Below are 15,967 nucleotides of genomic sequence, written 5' to 3'. Positions count from 1 at the left end.
ATATTTTTTTATGGCAAAAGTTTTATTTGGATTCACCCAAGATCTGTCTTTGGTCTTGGAGGGTCTTGCTCTTCATTTGGACTCAAGACAAAATACTTTTCACTTGGGAAAATGCCTTTGAAAGTCTCTTTGAAAATTGCACCATGGCTTTTGGAATAATCCTTTGCCACTTTCAACTATTCCTTCTTGCCATGGCCTTAGTGCAAATCTTCTCTCCTAACCCTCCCCTCATCTTTGGATCATGTTTGGCATCTAATCCAGCAAGTTGAACCTCCCCTATGTTTATCTTCCATTTAAATCTTATTCAAATAAATTTCTGTCCTCTATTCTATCCAATGGTGATTTACAAAGGAACTCTACTTTCTGTTTTGATTTTTGCCCCCAAACCAACTCCCCTCCCTAGTCCTTTGAACCCTCAACCAAGATCCATGAAGATCCACTGGTCTTCAGTTCAAATTTTCACTTGCTGCAAGTTTGGACCAGATTTGTCAAATTTGGTGAAATTCATTCAAAACTTTCTCCAAAAATTCCAAGTAAAATCAGGCAACCTCTGGGTGCCTTGAGTGGTCACCTCACCAAGTTACAGCCCCAGAAATTTTTTTCTCATTGCCAAATCATTCTGTCGAGCACCTGCAGTGCATTGTCAAATTCAGGTTCAGAAAAGTTCAGAGAACATTTCAGTGCTACTGTCGTTTTCTTCAGAGATGGTTGTCGATCTCGCCAGTGCCACTGTGTCGCCTTGCTCCTCGTCCCCTCCCCCTTGTTCCTGCACCGCACGAACGCCTGGCACCTTGCGGGCGTCGGCGACGAGCAGCAGAAGGTGCGCCGCCCCGTGACCGACGCCAGCGGCGGCTTTGCGGCCGCCAGTGGGAGGCACGGCGCCGACGACGCCACCCAGCGCCGCCCAAACCACCGGAGCTCGCCGCGTGGCCTTCCACTCCCCAGAATGCGCTGCCACCCTCGTCGTGAACCGCAGGGCGCGGAGCGCGCTCTCTGCCACCGTCGAGCCCGTGCGGTCATCTCACCGTGGACCGACACCATTACGCCAAGACCAACTCCGTTTAGCTGTGGAATGACACCAGTAACCTCCACTGATGCTGCCTGTCCACTCAAACCTCCTGCCAATCCACTGCATCGCCGTAATCGCTCGCCGGAGATTCTCCGTTCACGGCCACCCCGTCGATTCGCCTATAAATAGAGGCCCCGAGCTTCAACTCGAGCATCCACCATCCCTGCACTCCACCTAGAGCACGCCTAGCCACTGGAAGAGCCCCGAGGAGGTCTCCTTCCTCGACTTCGGCCGCCGCGACCCGCCACGGGATCCAGCTCGATTCGCCCCCGTGTGTGCACCTCCGCTTCCCTTCTCTTGCCAGTAGCTTCACCATGCACCTCTCTTTCTGACCCGCGCTTCAATTCGAAGTTTGCAGCCCTCCACCGGAGTTCCCCATCCTCACCCGAGCCGCCGTCCGCCGGAGATAGTGTCGCCGTCGACGTGGTGCTCCCCGTTGGTCGAGTCCACCACCCACCGACGCGGAAGAATAAGCTGAAGCTCTTGGTACCCTCCGATCCTCCTAACTCGCCGTGGTTCGACGCCGGCGTCCACCGCAGTCTTCGAGCGCCGGCGAGCCTTTCAAACCTGACATGTGGACCCCGCTTGTCAGCCTCTATTCTATTCTTTCGCGAACCGTTTTCTGTTGGCGCCTTCGGGCAAATACGTTTTCTCTCTTGAGCTTGCGCATTTCCAATCGAACCGTTTTCTGCTTTCTCAGTTAAAACCCTGGAACTTTTCTGTTTCATTACAGATAAGTCCCTGGACAGAAACCTTTATAACTTTTTAATAAAAAGGGATTTTTGAGTGATTCTTTTTCTGACAATCTTCAAATTTTGTCTAGTTTTGTACAGGATTTATTTGAAAAATATTTGGAGAAGTTTCTGTGCACCCATTGGTTTTCACGTTAGTACCCGTTTTTCGTGATTGCCGTAGGTTCCGGAAGAGGTGACGGAGCCGCGAACTTCGCCGAGCTAGACTCCGACTTCTCCGAACCAGGCAAGCATGTTTGAACATTTGATATGATGAGTGTTTGCATGTTTGCTTGAAAGTTTGTGCGTGGCATATGAGTGCCGGTAAATACCTCGTTGCCTATAAGACAACTACCCGCGTGTTCCAAAGTTGCGATGATCTCTGATGAGAGATGGCCTAATCATGTGGTGACATGAAGGGCAGCAAGGTGGTACTGTTGTAGCATACCAGCCTTGCGTCATCCGACTTTCTCCGACGTTAACGTGGACGGAGTCACGTTATCGTTCTTTTCCCCGCATGTTTCATAGTTGCGATGATCTCTGATGAGAGATGGCCTAATCATGTGGTGACATGAAGGGCAGCAAGGTGGTACTGTTGTAGCATACCAGCCTTGCGTCATCCGACTATTCCTGACGCTAACGTGGACGGAGTCACGTTATCGTTCTTTCCCCCTTCCGTGCTACCACATGTTTCATTTGCCAGGATGCGGTTTAGTAAGTTGGTAACCTCTTTCCGTGTACACACCAAACAGAGAGGCCGGGATGATGGTACCTTGGCCCAGGATTAAAGCCAGTCATCCGGTCAGGGGGCATGGGTGTTTCCGGTTGGGACCGAGAGGGGGGGCACCCCCTTAGAGCGCGCGTATAGAAATTTGATCCCATGCTACGCGAGGTTGTAGCCTCCCCGTCTCAAGGTTTTTCTTGAACGTTGCCGAGGGTGATCCCTGGCTTCGGAAGGTTGAATTGGGTGTGTACTGGTTAGACGTGTTTCTTCCAAAACACCGTAGACGGAACTAGTCCCCGTGACTACTGAAATCCGTTGGCTGTGGTTAAGTACAAACTCTGCAGAGTCAATTCCTTCCAAGTCATCGTATCCATGATCAAGTAGTGTAATCAGTATATCCATATCTATCCGCGTGGAAAACTTGTCCCCGGTGAACAAGCTCTAGTGGTACATCCAGTTTAATTATTATTCCTGTGGATGGACTAAATTTTTATTCGTCTCGTACCTGTGATAATTTATGTTCCCGAACTATTGTACTCTTGACTGCAATATAAGCCCTGTATGTGACGTCGCTCAGACGTCCGACTGCGGCGTGTCTTTTGTTTCTTACTTTAAATATAAGCCCTTTATGTGATGTCGCTCAGACGTCCGACTGTGGCACGCACTGCCTTTTATTTTCTGTTATAAGCCCTTTATGTGATGTCGCTCAGACGTCCGACTGTGGCATTATTATTATTCTTGCATTTTCCGCTCGAGGAGTCATTCAGACACTCGTTTGGCACCAGTATTATTATTCTTGCATTTTCCGCTCGAGGAGTCATTCAGACACTCGTTTGGCACCAGTATTATTATTCTTGCATTTTCCGCTCGAGGAGTCATTCAGACACTCGTTTGGCACCAGTATTACTATTCTCGCAGTTTCCTCTCGAGGAGTCATTCAGACCCTCGTTTGGCACCAGTATTACTATTCTGCAGTTTCCGCTCGAGGAGTCATTCAGACACTCGTTTGGCACCAGTATTACTATTCTGCAGTTTCCGCTCGAGGCGTCATTCAGACCCTCGCTTGGCACCCAGTATTTATTATCGCTATGTCTGAACGCACTGGATAAATTGTTCATATGCTTCATGTTTACACTTGTTATATCTTATGTCCGAACTGTCATGCGAGTACTTTCATAGTACTCACCTGGCTTGTTGATTTGGCCAGATGTTGACGAAGGCGATCTCTTGGATGAAGAGTTTGATGGCGCGTCCGACGCCTAGAGGAGTCCCAGTCAGTCCTGTGCGATCCCGGATATTGGTCACATGTATTATTTACGCTTCCGCCACCCGCAATAAGTCTCCTCGAGCCTCACTCCGACGCTCGATGAGCTGTAGTCTTCAGGAGTCATATCACTCGCTTCGCGGTGATATTTCCACCACCGTTATTATCGTGAGTTAGTAGTATGCCACCCTATCCGCCGTCTTGTTTTATCGACGTGCATGTAATAGATTGTTGGGCAGTCTCCGCTCAACCTTGTATTATATTTAGTACTCCTGGTATTTTTCTTCTGTGACCAAGATATTGTCTACCAGTGAGAAAGAATTCTTCCTTACTGGTCTGTAAACGGGATTGGTCTCTCAATAATTATTTTATTGAAAAACCGGTCGTGACACATGATCAGTACAGAGACATTACGTCTGTGACAAATAGACCGAAAGATTCGACATCTACTACTATTACTCCACTCCGAGAGATCTTCTATGCTTGCCTCTCTACATACTAGGTTCATGACAAACAGAGTAATGCTTTAAGCACGATGACGTAATGTAGACAAAATAAGAACAACTAATATGATCAAACCCCATCGTTTTATCCTTAGCAGCAACAAAACAAATATATGCCTCGCTATCCCTTTTGTCAAGAGGTGAGGACACCTCAAGATTGAACCTACTGCTATGCACCACTTTTACAGAAGATCTAATCAGCAACTTGACCAAAGATAACTCATAGATCAGAAAGTATTACATAGCTATAATAATCACACATAATAAAGTTCAGAAATAAGTCAATTACTTTCAATGAATAATCTGAATATAAACCCACAATTCATCGGATCCCAACAAACACATTGCATAAAAAGATTACATCATATCGATCTCTGAAGAGAACATTGTATTGAAGATCAAAGAGAGAGAGAGGGAGAGATAGAGAGAGATCTAGCTACTGCTATGGACCCGTAGGTACTCACACATCATCGGGGAGGTAGCAAAGTTGATTTAGAGGCCCTCCATTATCGACCCCCCTCCGACAGAGTACCGGCGAGGCCTCCAGATGAGATCACGGGAGAACAGAGTCTTACGGTGGTGGAATGATTGTTTCGGGTCTCGCTCTGACGGTTTCTAGATTTTGGGAAATTTATGGGCTTGGAATTAGGTCAAACAGAGTTGCGAGGGGGCCACAAGCTCGTGTGGAATTGATCAATTGAAGGCAAGTGTTTTCCAAACAAATATAAAGAAGTTCTTTTTGTTATATAGCTATATTTACCCTTGACGTCTAGAATAGTTGAAAAACTAGCGATAATCTTTCCTACACATTTTTGTCTAGTAGTATAATCCTTCCTACACGTTTGTGCAATACTAACAACACCATGTAAACAAATAACATATGATGCAGCAGATGAGATTACATATGAGAAAAGATCTATCTAAGGGAATGTCAAAAGTGCATAGATCCCTCATGTACTTAACAAATCTTGTATTTCAAGTAGTTGCAACCCATGGTCTATCTTTCCTAAGCATGCAACGCTTCCACATCAACAAATCATGCATGTCCGCCACGTCATTAATCTATCATCTCACTAACTATTTTCCATGCATACAACCTTCCACATCAACAAATCATACATGGCTGCCAAACCACTAGTCATCACATCATAATTAGGTCTTACAATTATCCAATTGACCTAATTATTCATCTTTTCAGCCTACCACCCTGCGGCAACGCATGGGTTATCTTCTAGTATTACCAACACATGAGCCACCATAAGCATAAGGTGAATTAAACACCAGTGAATGCCTCAACACATCCGCCTCCTAACCCCAGCCGCTACCATAGCTTCCACCACCACCTTGGTCCCCCTTCTCTTCCCCGTCCGACGGCCTCGTCGGCCGCAAGAGGAGTGGGGACCCGCCCGTCTCATTTTCTCCTTAGGTTTTTGATTCTTCGGCGACATCGACGAGGTGGTGGCGACGATGGTGTGGTGGAATAAGATCTCTTTGGTCTCTCCCTACCTCAACGACATCCGATTCGCTGCCGACGAAGAGCCTGTGAGAGTTTGTGTCCCCAGATCTGTCGGTTCCCTTTGGATCTTGGCAATTCGTGTGTATTTCAAGGAGAGCTTTTAGCCGACTATTGGTGTGGCGACTACAACATCTTCTGTGTTGTTCTATGGCTTGACCCGGTTTCTCCAACCTTTTGTGCTTGTGGTGATGGATTACAAGCCTGTTTTGCATGGGGTGATGCTCCAGCCGATGCCGCTTCAACGATTTTTAGATCTTGTCTCAAGCGGAGAGTGGCTATTGCGATCTTCAAAGCCTGGCGTGGTGAGGGCGCTCGCAAGTACCACTTTTCTTTGTTGTTGGTTCATGGCAATTTTCAATAGGCAACATACAATCAGAGGAGGAAGAAGACCAGTATGATTTTTAATATAATTTTATTATTTGCTAGCCGTTCTATATCCAATTGTCTAACCATTCTATTGACCTTTGTTTTTCTCAATATTCCAATCTAGGATACCCTTTAGTGTCTTTATAGTAAAAAAGACACATGAGCCACCATGAGTACCAAGGACACATCAAGCATCAGTGATAGTAGTTCGAACTACAAAAGCACACTATGAGAGGGAATTGGGGGAGGCATTGGGTGCTATCATAGGATGTCCAGATTGGTGACAGAGTCGAGGCTACCCAAGCCGTCATCGACAAGGAGGGATACGAGACGGACAAAGGAGATCTCCTCATCGGTGAGGGCGTGTGGCGATGGGGACCGGGGGGAAATTCACATCCGACGAGCCCCACCGAATGAGCGTCGTCGGCGATGAAAGAGAAACTATCGTTGAAACTCGTCGTTCCTTCTTGTAAAATTTTATGCTGCCTTCTATAAAACTAAGGTACACCATTGACGTACTCTTAAAAAAAACTTGTCGTTCCGGGCCAGGCTAAGACGCCGGGCCACCTTTCCACATGGGCCTCCTTTACACCCAGCCCAATGGACGTTTCTTCCTCCCAGCGCTGTTCAGAGTTTGCGTTCCCCTTTGTCCAACGCAAGTCAACTAAGTCACTTTCTCCATTAACGAGAAGCCCCAAACCGTCTCAAATCTCCATTAACGCGAAGGATGGACAACCCCCTCCCGCGGCCGCGCAGGCCCGTCGTCCTGATCGCCTCCTGCGCGCTGATCCTCCTCGCCACCGCCCTCCTCCTCCCGCGCGCTCCCGCCGTCCCGCCGCTGACCCCGGCCATTCGCCTCGACCCGCGGGTCGCGCGCAGGAGCGGCAACGAGGTGCTGTGGCAGCTCCCCCCAGGCCCGCCGCGCGCCGCCATGTTCATCGCCCCCGGATGCACCATCCGCGCCACCGACTTCTTCGACGCCTCCCCCGGCTGCCCGCGCTGCGCGGGGCTCCCCGAGGAGCGCCGGTTCACGCGCGAGGCGCTCCGCCGAGGCTACGCCGTCCTCGCCGTCTCCAGCCGCGCCGAGTGCTGGTCCCTCGACCCCGCCTCCGCCTCCGGCGACGGCAGCGAGCTCGCCGCCGTCAGTTCCATCATCGAATGGTGGGTCAAGGAGCAGCACCCCGAGCTCGGCGGCCTCCCGCTCGTCGGCATCGGCGCGTCGTCGGGCGGGTACTTCGTCTCCGCTCTGGCGGCGAGGGTCAGGTTCAGCAGCGTGGCCATCGTGATTGCCGAGGGCGTGTTCGCCGCCATGGAGGAAATCCCGCCCGGCTACCCGCCGGCGCTGTTCGTGCACATGCCCAGGGACGCCAAAAGGGCGCAGATGGTGGCGGCAAGCATAGGCAAGCTCAAGTCAACGCACGTTGATGTGCGGGAGATCCAGTGCGATGCCTTTGCCGTGAGTGCCGACTTCTTGGCGGCGAGGATACCGGGGTTGACCCCGACCGTCGCCGATGGCCTTGTGGACGTGCTTCGCCAGAAGTCGTTCTTGGATGAGAAGGGGTTTCTGAAGAACGATGGGAGGAGCACACCGTGGAAAGAGGCGGCGGAGGAAGCCAAGATCTTGCCGGAGGGGTTCCGGCTGGAGAGGCATGTCACGGAGGAGTTGAATATTGCATATGCATACCATGAATTTACCAGCCTGCAGAATGAGGAGATCTTCAAATGGTTCGATTCCCACATGGATCACAAGATTTGAAGACACATCATTTCTAGATGGCCAACTTGATGTCGGATTCATGGAGAGTTGCTGGTTTTGAGAGGATGCACCGTTATGATTCATGGGAGGTGGAAAGAAAGCACAATATTCTGTAAGGTTTATCCTCAAAGCTTGTAGTTTAACATAGCCTTATGGAATACGGTTTCTCACAGGGTCATGTTTTCCTTTGCCATTGTGGTTACTGCCTTATTGGTGTCACAAGCAAATGGGTGAACTGCCCTCATTATTGTTACTGTTGTAACTCATCCCACAGAAATGTGTGTTAATACTGTAGAAAACGATAGTATAACTTTTGATAAATTTATCCTCTCTGAGCAAGTCCTTTTTTGTGCAGCCACATTTTTCCGACTCCACTTGGATATCTTGTCATAGTGTTAGGTTCTGACTAACTTACAGTATATCTCTTTTGTGTTGAGTAGGATAACATTTTCTTTTGTAAGTATATAACTAATACAGAAGCCATGCTTAGTCAGTAGGGATGCAGGTGGACGTCCCTGCCGTTTCCGTGTCTGTCCGCGCCGGACCAAGATGTATGTACTAATCTCTGTTGCTGTAATATTCGTGCTAATGCTGAAATGATTAACGCGGACCTATTAGTCAGTCACTAGAAAAATTGATAGTCAATTTTGTTACGACTATTTGGTGTTCAAACTTCAAAGTAGTGCATCCGGAGATATGATCATTGCAGTTTTTTCTTTTATATGTAGTTATTACTCTGTTACTTGCAGTGTTATCTTGTATGTAAGTGGATAGTGTCAATTCATTGATAAACAATCAGTCAGCAGTTGAGCACCGACATCTGCAAAAAAATGTTTGAAATCACTTATCGGTAGCTATGTGCATCTACAGCAATAAACAACAAAAAAGAATGCTATTACTAAATTCGTCCATTTAACTGGACATTCAGATATTATTAATTACCTCTCACCCAACCTTACCTTTACCCAAGTAATGATCTTTGTTTCTTCCAGAAGCTCTTGATTTTGTTCCCAATTCATTTTTACACACCTTTTATCATATTTATTCTTACATATTTGTCCTTATGCACGATTCCATGTGTACTGGGATGGGGATAGAGGATGTGGATTGAGCTATTCGAGAGCAATTCCTCTTAGGTAGTCTTTGCCCCTACAGTTGTTATAAGTGCTTGCATTGAAAGGTGCTTCGGTGAAAGAAGAGAAACTGATCATCCATCTTTTTAACACGAGGGCTACTCTTTTGCAGGGAAATCCGCTTTGTAACACTGAAAATGTGTCAATTAGAAAAATATCCCAGTGTGAGGATGATTAGTGATGCAATGGTGTTTTTTTGTTAGCATTCATATTCATTTTAGTGTTTGCTAGCAATTTCGACAGATGCAGATTAACTTCTTTTCCCATTAAAACGGCCATGATACTGTCGAGTTACTGACATAGTACATGTTCTATGTCTAGAATCAACAGGTTAAATCCTGTGAAGAAGATAAGCAGGGCTGAAGTTTTTCCTCCAGGAGGTAATTTTATCAGAAATAGTAGTTCTCAACTGTGATTAACATGATGTTGCTGATTCGACAATATTCTTACTTGATTATGCTTGGCATTCAACAATTCTGAATCAGACAAAACACATAGCACATAGCACATCCAATGCAGAACTAGAGCTTATAAGTCATAATTAATGAAAAAACACCAAAATGTTGACTGACTTCAAGTGAGGTTTGAATAAATTTTCTTCTAGAGTAAATTAACACTTTAGCTTTCATTTCACATCCAGATTGACTCTTTTGGAGAAGTACTGAAGGGAAAGCTTCAACTCATCTTGGAAGTTCTTGGGTTTATGTGGTATCAAACACCAATCCCTTGTTTTATGTGAACATTGTGAAGTTTTGTGTACCGACTAGTTGTTTGATGAGTTATCCAAATTTCTGAATGATTACACTTGTTTCTCTGACCATTGGCAACATGTGCTTTCGTCATAGGATTTTTGGGGTTCAACAGTAAGATTCAAAGGTTGAACTATGAAATTTAGGATATCAGGGAAAAAGATGGTTTTGTTACAGGATTTTCTGGGATTCAAGAACAAGGTTCATAGGTCCTTTAACTATGCAATCGAAGAATAACTAACTTTGTGGCATTTGCTAGACTGCTTTGTCAATTTGCCAAACCTTTGCTAGTCAAGTTTGGCCATTCCATTGCAGTTTTGTTATGCCATAGTTTCTTGCTATGTAGCACACCTGTCGTAGACCCAATGTTTTGCAAAACTTGCCTATGGTGTGGCGAACAGTTTGTTAGCAACATGAAGTGTTTGCTTGCCACATTTTGCCACAAGGCCACAAGTAGGTGTGGTGATATTTAGAGTATACAACCAAACTGCTCTAAACAGCTGACATTTATAAACTTCTTATGTTGTAAACTGAGTAGCACTAGTCTGGTGTTTGATTTATTATTGCTCTTTTGTAGTGTTCGGAGTACATAGTTTTTTCTATGTGTTACTAATCCAGCATAATAACAGTGATATCAAGCAATGGAAAAGGATGGATTTATTGCACTCAAAATGCCATAGATAGTGATATTACATGATAAAACAACAAAAATAAAAGAAATATATCAAGCCACAAGATAGCATCAATCAAGAAAAATGCGCGGGAGGAAGAAATTTAGCCAAGAAACACCGATGACTGAAACTAGTAGTGGAATTCATTTGCCTTCTTGAAAACCCCAGCTTGGGCAGAAGCAGCACCATCAGAGGTCACGGCCACGACGATACAGTCCTTCACCTGCTGGGTGGTAAATGGGAACTTCTTGTTCACAATGGAGTTGAGGTATGCAGCTGCCCCCTCACGTATCAGGGCGCCAATACCATCAGTTCTAGTGTTTGAGAGTGCATCATGCATATTTCCTAGCTTCTTGCCACCTATCATACTGCATGCAGCACCAAATGTCTTGCCGATGTTGCCGAGGGACCCAATAGCTGCAACTATAGCATCTGGGTGATTCTTCCAGTAGCTGCATTTTAAGCAAAAGAAAACCATTTAAGAACCGTTGCTTTGTGATGTTTGATACTTCTGATATCTACTAATTCTAGCTCTTACTCGCAGGATCCAATGAACCCATGCTTCTTTGGACTTGCAGGGACATCATGGGAAGGTGCACTTGGGGTGCTCGGTGTAGTGCCATAAGATGGCGTCGGTGTAGTGCCGTAAGATGGCGTCGGTGTAGTGCCGTAAGTTGGCGTCGGTGTAATGCCGTAAGTTGGTGTCGGTGTAGTGCCGTAAGATGGCGTCGGTGTAGTGCCGTAAGTTGGTGTCGGTGTCAGTGTCGGGTTGTAGCCTCCTCCTGACCCATGCGTGGGAGTTGGTGAGCCCCCATCTGGTAAGGTATACAGAATTGCAGCTATCAGTACCGTGAAATCTAGATAGCATGAAGTTGCTTTGCATTGTTCTCAGTCCTTATTGCCTAGAAACGATGCTGTTTATGTTCAGCACAAATTCATTTCATGTTTGCATTAGCTAGGTAGATGCAGTATGCAGTGATCTGCCTATCCATGGATCGCTGTAATAGATGCAGTGCAGTGCTACTCTATGAAGTACTAATAAATACAGTGCTACACAGAAGGGATGGGGTTAAAACATACAGTGGGTCTTCTGCTCATGCAACTCTCCCAGGCTCCTGCACGAGCTCAGTGAAACAAGCCCCACCAAGACGGCACTCATCAGAAGAACCTTGCCACCCATATTGCTCTCAGTGTGTGCAGACAGGACAGAATAAGCAACTGAACTGAACTGGTGGAGATGCTTGAGTTGATGAACTGAAGGGTCTCTAGATGCCTATTTATACACGAGAGTGGCACTCGACAGTTGTGTTGATTCCATTGCATTTGCATGCATGAACCTGTATATGTTCATCACACTGTTAGTAGTTGGCTATCAATTAATGGCTTCGATTCGTCCAGCTAGCCAGGCATGACGGTGATCTGCTCGCACTCTCGACCAAGCTTCCACTGTGAGTATTTTAGAGCCCGTGTTAACCCAATTCTTCATCTGAATTTCTGGCTAGCTGCCTCATGTTGGTAGATGGTAGGGAGCACTGGAGCTTTGCGCAATGCCGTCGCATTAATAGCCTCACTGTGTTTTGGACAGGCTTCTTTCTGTACGGAATGGAATACTCTCCGGTCCCGAAGATTTAATTGTGATCGGCGCTTGCCAACTACTCGGTGTACTTAAACTATGCATCGAGCTGGATTTGATGCTCTGACTCCAGAATAGAATTTGGGAAATCCAATTGAAACATGGTGGGGTATGTTTTCTTGCTTCTACTGGAATCTGGAGGCCCTGGATGATCCCAACCCATTTTACTCTTGCATTTTTTTTGTGTTACTGAAGCTGTGTTTTGGTCCAACTGGAAGGTGGTGATTCGGTCTGCTTTTGCTACAAGTCTAACACCTGTAAACGTCGTGCATTTCATCTTTAGATAAATGTGAACAAGGAATTTTGCTTATTACCACAGATTTGTGTTGCATATTTTTTTTGACAGTATTGTGCTGCAAAAGTTTCAGTTCCTTTTGATTCGTTTCTACCTTCATCAATGAAATACAACACTTAAGGCTGTCTTTTGGTAAAAAAAACATTCTAGTGTTGTAGTGCATATCCTGTAACTTTTGTGTTGGTCTGAATTACTTACAGTAGAATACTACACATAAAAAAGGTAAGAAACCGAAGCCATGCCGCAATGATAATATTGCAGCTGTGATTCACCAACATCACACATGTTATCATGTTGTCTTTAGAGCATCTACAACCGGACCCCCACTTTGCCCCTAAACATCCGAGTGGACAGGGCCCAGACAAAAAAACTCTACCGAACCGAAAACCCCAAACCCAGCCCAAACGTCTGGGTTTGTCTAGCACCCCTCATATCCAGCCCATATGAGAGATGAATATGTGGACGTCCAGGTTGTGTAGAGCATCTACAAGTCTAACCCCTATGAGTGTTGTGCATTTCATCTTCAGATAAATGTGAAAAGGTAAGTTTGCTTATTACCACAGGTTTGTGCTTCAAATGTTTCTGTTCCTTCTGACTCGCTTCTACCTTCATCAATGAAAGGCTGTCTTTTCTTCAAAAAAATCTAGTTTTGTGGTGCCTGTAACTTTTTTGTTGGTCTGTATTACTTACAGTAGAATACTCCACATAAAAAAGTGATAATATTACAGCTGTCATTCATCAACATCACACATGTTATCAAGATCTCTGTTCGCAATGGACCGTATCTAACTTCGGTTGGAATTACAGTTTAGGAGCCAATAATAGAAGAATGATCCAAGAGAACTGTGGCTCATCTACTTGCATAATGGGCGATTGGCCCTGAGCACGGAGACTCCATGTGACCTCTCGTGCATTTGCCGGGCAAAGAGGTTTGGAGCGCCTTCAAGGTACCCGGGAATCTCGTTCCATGGCTGCCATTTTCAAAGGGTACAGTAATTTTGATGATTGTTGTGGGCCCTTGAAATTTGGAGCACACGTGTTCAGACATATTTTATCGCTCGCATTCCATCTTCAGTTTTGATTGTTTTTCCTTTGATGGCGCGAAGCGCCACCCGCGGAATTTTACCACGACGGTCTCTGCCTCACACCTGCTGACACAACAGACCTGACGCAAAAAGGAACATGGTATCCGTGCGGTCAAAAGAAGTATCGTGTCAACTTTGTTGCTTCCAAATCTAATAGTATGGGTCAAAGAAACAAATTGGTGAATGGAAAGTCACACTTAGAGCATCTCTAGCAGATCCTGTAAAAATGGTCAAACCCTGGTATTTATGATACAAGGTGGAAAAAACGCCCCGAATAGATCCCGTAAAACAGCATATCCCGTAAAAAAAAATTACAGGCTCGCCTATATTCGAGCCCCAATCCTTTATACCTAGTGGATTTCAGCCTTTTTGGAGGATCCTGTAAACCAGTCAACGCCGGAGCAGGGGGCCTCGCAACGTCGCGCATGAGCAGCAAGGAGGCGGAGGACTCGTCGGTGGCCGGCCGGAGCATCGCCGGAGCACACGCCGAGCTGGAGCGTCGCGGAGCAGGCAGCGGGCCACATCAGGCGGCAGGCCGGAGCGACACCGTTCTAGCCAGTCGGAGTTCGAGTCCGTCCATGCGTGCGTCCCGGGGAAGAAGAAGTATGAGGAGAAAAGAGAAAAAAAAAGTTTACGGTACGGGTTTACGGGATCTATTCCGCCCGATGCCTCGCAATACCGTAAATTCGTTTTAGGTGAGCCTGTATACTGTTTTTTTACAAGTGATGCTTTACGGGATCTGCTAGAGATGCTCTTAACCCTGCATGACCTTGATTTGCATCGGGTGGAAAACTTTTTTTTTCTGGCACTGACAAAAAAAATAGTCTGAAAAGTTTACCACATGCACGGATTTGTTTTTTAAATCAGCCAACTAGCTTTATCACATAATAATGTTTAGGGGAATATAAGTTATAGGGGGTGGGGTTTGGTCAAACGAACATTTTTTCAAATTCAGATTTTTTTTGAAGTCTATGAAAAATGAAAACAGAAAAACAAGGGAAACCGAAAGGAAACAAAATGGGGCTCCCAGTCCAGCAAAGGCCGGTCCAAAGCGTGCACGCGCGCGGGGGTAGGGGTGGGGGCGTGGTCAACTATTTTCCAGATTTATTTTTTGTTTTTTGCTTTATTTTTAATTTTCGTTTATAGTTCCAAATATTCTATATATTACAAAAAAATATTTTACACAAAAAACATTTGAAAAAAAATGCTAACCAAGCATTTGAAAATGTGTTTAGAGAAAATGTTCTCACGTATGCAAATACAAAAAATACAATGCGGGAAAAACATTAGACCATATATTTAAAAAATGTTAATCATGCATTTAGAAAAAATGATAAAGAATTATTTGAAAAATGTCAAAAAATTATTTGAAAGATTGTACTGAAGCATCTGAAAATGTTAAACGTGTATATAAAACATGTTGACCATGTACTAAAAATATATTAATCTTGCATTTAAAAAATATATTAATCAAGCATGTAAAAAAAGTTAAATGTGTATAGAAAAAATGTTGACCATGTATTAAAAAAATGTTGATCTTTTATTTGAAAAATATCAATCAAAATTTGAAAATGTTAAAATGTGTATAGAAAACAATGTTGACATATTTTAGTTGAAAAATATTAATCAAGCAGTTGAAAACATATTTAAAATATGTATAGAAAAAATATTGACCATGTATTAAAAAAATGTTAAACTCGTATTAGAAAAATGTTCTTGACGTATAAAAAAATATAGAATGAAAACCAAAAGAGAAAAAACAAACAAAGTTGTAAAACAAACAAAGGAAACCAAAGAGAAGTAAAAATTGAAAAAGAAACAAAGGAAACCAAAGAAAAAGAACACAAATAAACCAGTGCAAAATGAATGGAAAACTGTGAAAGCTGATAAAAAAAAAGAAAACTGTTGAAAACAAAGAGAGAAACAAAAAAAGAAAAAAAGAAGGAAAATGAGAAAGAAAAGAAAAACCGATGAAAACCATGAAGAAACAAAAGAAAAACGAAAGAAAAAACAAAAAAATGGAGTATAACAACAAGGAAAACCAAATAAAACTAGAGAAGAAATAAGAAACCAAACAAAAAATAAAAGGGCACATCAACGAACGGACCGACGAACGAATGAACGAGTAACAGGCTAGTTGGCTAGCCTATACGCGTGCGTGCTGCAAGAAAGCTTCAAGCAAGACGGATGCTAGTCTTGCTATAAGTGAGACATAGGATTCGCGCTCTATGACGCCCGCATGGGTCCAAACATGGAGGTGACGCCTGAAGGGAAGCGCAAATGGGCGGCCCAATCTGGCGAGCTCACCTAAGCATTTTTTCCTTTTCTGATTTTTTTAAAGGTTGCTTGTCTACTTGTTCGCGAGTCGGAGGCCGCAAAACAAGGGCATATGGCACGGGCGCATGGTAGGCCAACAGCAGCCAACCGATAGGGCTATATGTCGCCCGTACTGATTCCTAAAAGAAATCGCCT

The 15,967-nt window shown here is 44.8% G+C and overlaps 2 protein-coding genes and 1 long non-coding RNA gene across 5 annotated transcripts; 2 read left to right on the top strand and 1 right to left on the bottom strand.

Moving 5' to 3' along the window:
• The first annotated feature begins 6,811 nt into the window (after nucleotides 1–6,811).
• Nucleotides 6,812–10,368, top strand: LOC123077460 (uncharacterized). 3 transcript variants are annotated; one of them, XR_006436656.1, is made up of 4 exons: nucleotides 6,812–8,041; nucleotides 8,424–8,480; nucleotides 9,384–9,442; nucleotides 9,703–10,368. XR_006436656.1 is itself a non-coding variant. In XM_044499736.1 (1 exon), the coding sequence occupies exon 1, from the start codon at nucleotides 6,901–6,903 to the stop codon at nucleotides 7,927–7,929; it is 1,029 nt and encodes a 342-aa protein (XP_044355671.1). In that variant the 5' UTR covers nucleotides 6,812–6,900; the 3' UTR covers nucleotides 7,930–8,254. The 3 variants fall into 3 exon arrangements, 1 of the variants encoding a protein (XP_044355671.1); XR_006436655.1 differs by having other exon boundaries at nucleotides 8,424–9,442; XM_044499736.1 differs by lacking the exons at nucleotides 8,424–8,480; nucleotides 9,384–9,442; nucleotides 9,703–10,368 and having other exon boundaries at nucleotides 6,812–8,254.
• An 85-nt stretch (nucleotides 10,369–10,453) lies between these two features.
• Nucleotides 10,454–11,796, bottom strand: LOC123077461 (protodermal factor 1). Its single transcript, XM_044499737.1, has 3 exons — nucleotides 11,563–11,796; nucleotides 11,021–11,297; nucleotides 10,454–10,934 (listed from the first exon to the last, which is right to left on the bottom strand). The coding sequence occupies exons 1-3, from the start codon at nucleotides 11,660–11,662 to the stop codon at nucleotides 10,613–10,615; spliced, it is 699 nt and encodes a 232-aa protein (XP_044355672.1). The 5' UTR covers nucleotides 11,663–11,796; the 3' UTR covers nucleotides 10,454–10,612.
• Nucleotides 11,187–12,446, top strand: LOC123077463 (uncharacterized). Its single transcript, XR_006436657.1, has 2 exons — nucleotides 11,187–11,930; nucleotides 12,068–12,446. It is a non-coding gene; the product is annotated as an uncharacterized lncRNA (long non-coding RNA).
• Nucleotides 12,447–15,967: the final 3,521 nt, after the last annotated feature.

This window comes from Triticum aestivum, chromosome 3D (genome assembly GCF_018294505.1).
Source record: "Triticum aestivum cultivar Chinese Spring chromosome 3D, IWGSC CS RefSeq v2.1, whole genome shotgun sequence".
NCBI classification, from domain to species: Eukaryota; Viridiplantae; Streptophyta; class Magnoliopsida; order Poales; family Poaceae; genus Triticum; species Triticum aestivum.
The sequence above is the reverse complement of the archived record's forward strand: the minus strand, read 5'-3'. Positions and strand labels throughout refer to the sequence as shown.

What these genes read in the sequence shown, in the direction of transcription:
- LOC123077461 (XM_044499737.1), bottom strand. Translation starts at nt 11,662, where the DNA reads ATGGGTGGCAAGGTTCTTCTGATGAGTGCCGTCTTGGTGGGGCTTGTT. An exon ending in GCATGAGCAGAAGACCCACT is followed by an intron (nt 11,298 to 11,562) that starts GTATGTTTTAAC and finishes ATACCTTACCAG; the next exon opens with ATGGGGGCTCACCAACTCCC. An exon ending in GGGTTCATTGGATCCTGCGA is followed by an intron (nt 10,935 to 11,020) that starts GTAAGAGCTAGA and finishes CTTAAAATGCAG; the next exon opens with CTACTGGAAGAATCACCCAG.
- LOC123077460 (XM_044499736.1), top strand. Translation starts at nt 6,901, where the DNA reads ATGGACAACCCCCTCCCGCGGCCGCGCAGGCCCGTCGTCCTGATCGCC.